The following is a 2,405-nucleotide window of genomic DNA, read 5'->3' as shown; positions in this document are numbered from 1 at the left end:
CTCTCCTCATTGTTATTTCCCCCCTCCCCCCTGACACCCCTCGCCCCCTGCTGGCCTCCCCCCCCCAGGTCATCAACCTGCTGGACTCCCTCAACAGCGCCGACATCACCTGGAGCGATGTTGTCAGCAGGGTGCTGCAGGTGGGCCAACTGTGTGGTCCAAACGGGACGAAGAGCGGCAGGAGGGGGTGGGTGTTGAATAGCGGGGCAGTCTCAGACAAAGAGAGCGTGAGAGCTAGGAAAAGCACGGCGCAGCACACCGCAGCCGGGTCTAGGAGACCCCGAGCGACCAGGATCGCACAGCTCCATTCACCCTGACCAAACCTCGCCCCGGCCGCCAGATCCCTTCTGGTCAAATCCTAGCACCCTTCCAACGCACCCCCTTCGATACCCCCTCCTCCCCGAGACCCTCCACGAGGCCACCAACGTGGCCGAGGACATTGGAGGGGTGGCGGGCATATGGCTCGAGTATGATACACAGGTGATTGTACTGTGGGTGCTCAAAGGGCGAGCGCGATTCGCAACGCCACAATGCAGTGCAGCATAGTGCTTCCGCACTGCTCATTGCTGATGGCGAGGCTCTCGCGGACAAAAAAGGAATGACGTCTCGATTTGCCAGCTTCACCAGCTACCGGCGCCGCTCGATTCCGGCACGTGATTCCGGCACGTGCCGGCCCAGGCCGTGCTTCGCCTTCCGCGCTCATCCCCGCAAGCACGCTCCCCTGCGCCACCTTTCCCCCCACCAATTCCCCTCACTGGAATGCTCAGGCCTCCCTCGTTTATTAGTGACGAACAATGTTGTTTCCTGGCCCCCTGCCCCCCCCCCAAAATAATCGCCAGGTCCTGGAGGACGAGACCGGCTACTCGCTGACTGCCACGTCTGACGCGGTGGCCCAGCTGGAGAGGGACGGCCTGGTGACACGCAAGAGGGGCATGTGCAGGTCAGCCGTGTCGCGTTCGTTGAAGCGGGGGAGTTGGTGGGATTGCGGGGTTCCTTGGACGGGTGCAGTGGGATGGGAGGTCTCAAGGGGGTTTGGTCTTGCGGGGTTGACCAACTGGAGGGCAGGGGGGGCCGTTGGTTGTTGGGTGGGAGGCTGCGGCTGCCTGCTTGTACGACTATTGATGCAACTGCCCCTGAAATGACGGTAAAAACCTGCAAAGTACAAGGTAAACCTGCAAGCACAGCAACTGGCCTGCTCTTCACATGTTGGGCCGTGCCTGGCAACCGGCACCCCCCCCCCACCTGGACCCCTTCACACCAACTGCCTCTTGATGTCACCTGTCATCACCGACGCTTCACTGTCCACCCTGTACGCCCCCCTTTAATTGCAGGACAACCCGTATCCGCTGGCCGGCCCTGGAGCAGAAGGTGCTGTTTGAGGAGGGGCAGGACGACGGGGACGACCTGGCGGCAGCTGAGGGGGCTCCAGCCATGGAGGACGGGGAGCACGGCGCTCACGGGCACGCCGGCCCCGACTTCGGGGATGTGGAGTTCGAGTTCGGCCGCCTCGACGCCGCCCGCGAGGCCGCCGCGGAGCAGGCCGCCGCGGACGCGGCCGCGGCGGCGGACGCGCGGGAGGCGGCGCTGATGCAGCTGGACGGGGGCGGCGGCAGTGGCGGTCCCCCCAGCCCTGGGGGCGCCAGCGGGTGGGATGCGGACGAGGACGAGGACGAAGATGTCAGGCGCGCGCTGGAGGCGTCGCGGCGCGCGGCCGAGAGCGGCGACGTGTACGCGGCCATGCTGGCAGACACAGAGGTCTACCAGGCGCAGCAGCGGCGGCAGCAGCAGCTGGCGCAGCAAGCGCTGCAGGTGCTGCCGCCGCCGCCACCGCGTCAGCAGCAGCAGCAGCGGCAGCAGCAACAGCAGCAACAGCAGCAGCAGCAGCAGCAGCAGCAGCAGCGGCCCCCGCTCCCGCCCGCTCTGGCGCCGGAGGAGTGGCCGACGCTCCAGGAGGCGGCGCTGCACCCGGAGGTGTTTGTAGAGGAGTGGTCGGGCTGCTTGGACGACGGGCTGGGGACGGGGGAGGAAAACGGGGCTGACGATGAGTTGCTCGCCGACGGAGGCGCTGCGGACGGGGATGTGGATGCGGCTGGGGCCGGCGCAGAGGCGGGGACGGACGCGGAGAGTGACGGAAACGGCAGGGAGGAGGGAGAGCAGCAGCAGCAAGAGCAGCAAGAGCAGCAGTCCAATGGCAAGAACATGGGGCCGCCGTCTGGGTGGCAACCTGTGTTTGTGCCGGTCATCACGCGCTCACAGCTTGCGTCAGAGGTGGGTGTGCCCTCTCGGAATAGCTGGGTGCCAGGGCACCACGTGCGCCGGCATGCGCGCAAGCATGCACGCAGCCCACACACGCAGGCGCGTGCACGCACACACACACACACACACACACACACACACACACACAC

General features: G+C 66.1%; 1 protein-coding gene across 1 annotated transcript in view; it reads left to right on the top strand.

The window, feature by feature from the left end:
- The window catches only part of MNEG_9415 (hypothetical protein), a gene marked incomplete at both ends in the record, with an annotated part of 5,234 nt that overhangs the window by 1,682 nt on the left and 1,147 nt on the right, over positions 1-2,405 (top strand). The window contains 4 exons of the mRNA XM_014042112.1: positions 69-140; positions 406-480; positions 840-940; positions 1,332-2,268. Of these exons, the coding sequence (XP_013897566.1) occupies positions 69-140; positions 406-480; positions 840-940; positions 1,332-2,268 (1,185 nt within the window). The remainder of the gene's footprint in view (positions 1-68; positions 141-405; positions 481-839; positions 941-1,331; positions 2,269-2,405) is intronic.

The sequence above is a fragment of the Monoraphidium neglectum genome, assembly GCF_000611645.1.
Source record: "Monoraphidium neglectum strain SAG 48.87 unplaced genomic scaffold scaffold01927, whole genome shotgun sequence".
In the NCBI taxonomy this organism is placed as follows: Eukaryota; Viridiplantae; Chlorophyta; class Chlorophyceae; order Sphaeropleales; family Selenastraceae; genus Monoraphidium; species Monoraphidium neglectum.
The sequence above is the reverse complement of the archived record's forward strand: the minus strand, read 5'-3'. Positions and strand labels throughout refer to the sequence as shown.